This window comes from Lactuca sativa, chromosome 9 (genome assembly GCF_002870075.4).
Source record: "Lactuca sativa cultivar Salinas chromosome 9, Lsat_Salinas_v11, whole genome shotgun sequence".
NCBI lineage: Eukaryota > Viridiplantae > Streptophyta > Magnoliopsida > Asterales > Asteraceae > Lactuca > Lactuca sativa.
The window spans coordinates 59113371-59116692 of NC_056631.2; the positions used below are offsets into that span (position 1 = coordinate 59113371).

At 35.0% G+C, this 3322-nt stretch overlaps 1 protein-coding gene across 1 annotated transcript; it reads left to right on the forward strand.

Moving 5' to 3' along the window:
* Positions 1-408: 408 nt before the first annotated feature.
* On the forward strand, positions 409-1273 carry LOC111910249 (uncharacterized). Its single transcript, XM_052767697.1, has 2 exons — positions 409-849; positions 908-1273. Exons 1-2 carry the CDS (start codon positions 409-411, stop codon positions 1271-1273), a joined length of 807 nt encoding a protein of 268 aa, XP_052623657.1.
* Positions 1274-3322: the final 2049 nt, after the last annotated feature.

The window sequence follows — 3322 nt, forward strand, 5'->3', positions numbered from 1 at the left end:
AAGCGTCATTAGTTTTATTTTCAATTTAAGTACTTACGTTTTAATAAAAACTTTGTGTGCAAGTCAATAACTTCTTCACCTATTTTATTCTTTGTTTCGTTTCTCCTTTATACACTAGAAATTTTTCTAGTTTATTTTTTACACTTGGTATCAGAGCGGTTTCGTTGAAGGGGGTGTGATTCGAGGTTGATTAGAAGCAACCCCGGTTTCTTTTAACCGGGCTTGTGAGAGACTAACCGGAGGCGCGGAGTAAACGAACGGGAAGACGTCAAAGCGGGTGGCTTTGATTCGGTTCGTTTTGCGGGTGACGAAAGACGGTAAAGGTGGTCGTGACCTTGTCTTGTTGTCCGGTGGGAGAGTGCTCTCGGAACAAGCTTGATTAAAGAAGTCGGGGTTAAAGAGAAAATGATGTCGTTGGTTAAAGAAGGAGGTTCGTTGACATATCAAGTTCCGGTTTTGACACCAACGAATTATCACGTGTGGGCGGTTAAAGTCAAGTCAATTATAGATGCACATGGCATATGGGAGACGGTCGAACCGAAGACGTCTGATAAAGCACCAGATCAAAAGAAATCAAAACAAGCTCTTGCTTTTTTGTTTCAAGCGATACCCGAAGACATGGTGTTGCAAATGGCGAGTTACACCGACCCAAAGCAAATGTGGGATGGGCTAAAAACACAGTATTTGAGAGTGGATCGGGTGAGAACGGCTCGACTTGCAACCTTAAAAATGGAGCTTGAAAGTTTACGCATGAAAGAGGATGAAACAGTTGATGATTTTGTGACGAAATTATCCGGTTTAGCATCAAAAGTAAGGAGTCTTGGATATGAGCTTGAAGAAGGTGATTTGGTAAAAAAGTTACTAGATTCGATGCCTAAGTCGTTTCTCCAAATCGTGGCTTCAATAGAGCAATGTTTTCGAGTTGGATTCAATGTTATTCGATGAACCGGTTGGTAGATTAAAGGCGTACGAGGAGCGTATAAGAGGAACTGAGAAAGTGGAGGACACTCAAGGTGGGTTGTTGTTGGCTAGTGACGAAAAGTCACATGTTTGTAAGCATTGTGGCAATGGACGTTCAAATCGAGATGACTTTGGACATGGCCGGGGAAGAGGTCGGGGGTCCGGGAGAAGTCGAGATGGTAATGAACGTGTCCGGGATAAAAGTCACGTTAGATGTTACAAATGTGGTGAGTTCGGTCACTATAAAAACGAGTGTCTAAAATGGGAAAAGGAAGAAGCGGGTCTAATCGAAGAGGAACCGGCATTGTTTTGAACGACGAGTGGCTCGTATGACAAATCCGATTAAGGGGGTGATTGTTGGGTTAATCGCTTTTGGTATAGGAAAGTTGCCTTTTATTAATTCCCAGTTTTAAATTAGGAGTCAAAGTCTTTTATTTTATTGTTTTAGAAGTTTGAGTAGGTTTCAGTTTCTTCTATTATAAAATAGGTGTCAAGGGTCATTAGTTTTATTTTCAATTTAAGTACTTACGTTTTAATAAAAACTTTGTGTGCAAGTCAATAACTTCTTCATCTATTTTATTCTTTGTTTCGTTTCTCCTTTATACATTAGAAATTTTTCTAGTTTATTTTTTACACTTTCATACTCATTATAACAGTTTTTTTTAATTGAAAAACTGCAAGTCATGCAACGTTCTTTGGAAAAACAACTTTAGAAGGTTTTCGATGAAAACACATTTTATTTTGCTGCAAAAGAGCTTTGGTTTTTGCTAAAATAGTCTCTTTTAACAGTTATATTGAAAAACAACTTGAATTTTTCTGAAAAAAAACAATATTTTTATCAGTTTTGCTTAAAAACAACTTTTATTTATCTCAAAAACAGCAATGGTTTTGCTGGAAAACTACATTTCTATCAATTTTTGCTAAAAACAGCTTAGGTTAAACTGTTTCGTTTTACTTAAAAACAACATCGTTTTCAAATTTCAGAATTTTCAAAAATTTAGTTTTTCAATGTATAAAATTTTAGAAACAATTTTCTGATTTTTGAATTGTTGAATATAATTCTAAAATAGATTATAGATTTTGATGATAGTTTTTGACTATTTTATAATCTGTTGAATTATGTCCAAACAAGAGGCAGAAATATATTCTAGTCCAAGCAAGAGAGGAAAATGTTTTCTTGAAATTGTAAGTTTAAACAATTACATTTGGTGTTTAAATGATTCTTAAATATCACCATCTACATTAGAATAACTTCTAAGTGAACTATATGGATGTTAACTCCATTGAATGATGAATTTGTACAGGTGCTACTCGTCATATGTGCTCAAAGAAGGAGTGTTCAAGAACTTTAAAGTGGTGTATAATCTAATGTTTTGTCCAAGTTGAGGCAGAAATTTATTCTTGAAATTGTCACTCTAAACACTTAAATCTGGTGTTTACAATCTTCCAGAAACGATATCACATATAAAAGAGCAAACACCTAATGATGTGTTTCAGAGACTTGGAAGAACTTAGTCTTTTGGATGGTTGTTGAACAGTCATGGAATTTGCTTGGTGTCTGAGTCCAATAAGTTTGTGTTAACCGGAAGTGTATGTTTGTAGGCAAGGGCTATACGGATGGTGGAATGCTCAAATTCCATGTGATGGATAATAATCCTAATATTAATGAAAATAACCATTCCACTTACTTGTTTGATTCTTATAATGTGTGGCATGCTAGACTTAGACATGTTAATTTTGACACATTAAGATGGTTAATCAAATTTGAACACATATGTATAAGTCAAAATATGGATGCTACACATATGTTGAATCAAAGTTAACATGGCAATCATTCAAGTCCATTAAAAGGACACTGAACCCCTTGGATTACTTCACACATATGTGTGTGATATGAAATCAAATCCGTCTAAAGGTGGGAATAAGTACTTAATCACTTTATTGATGATTGCATTAAACTTTGTTATGTTAATTTACTTAAAGGTAAAGATGAGGTAATATACAAGTTTAAAGTGTACAAAAATGAGGTTGAGAAGCATCTCAACAAAAAGAAGTCGTAGAACTGAATATGTAACGTCATTTAAAGAATTTTGTGCAAATCATGGTATAACACATGAGCTTATTGCACCTTATTCGCCACAACAAAATGGCATCGTGGAAACGAAAAATCACACCTTAAAGGAAATGATGAATGTCATGTTGTTAAGTTTTGGATTGTCACCCTTAATATGGGGGGAAGTTGTGTTATCATCATTACCTTTTAAATAAGGTACCCCAAAAGAAAATGAATAAAACACCATCTAAGTTATGGTTGGGTATAAAACCATCTTACAAATACATTCAAATGTGGGGATGTCTCACA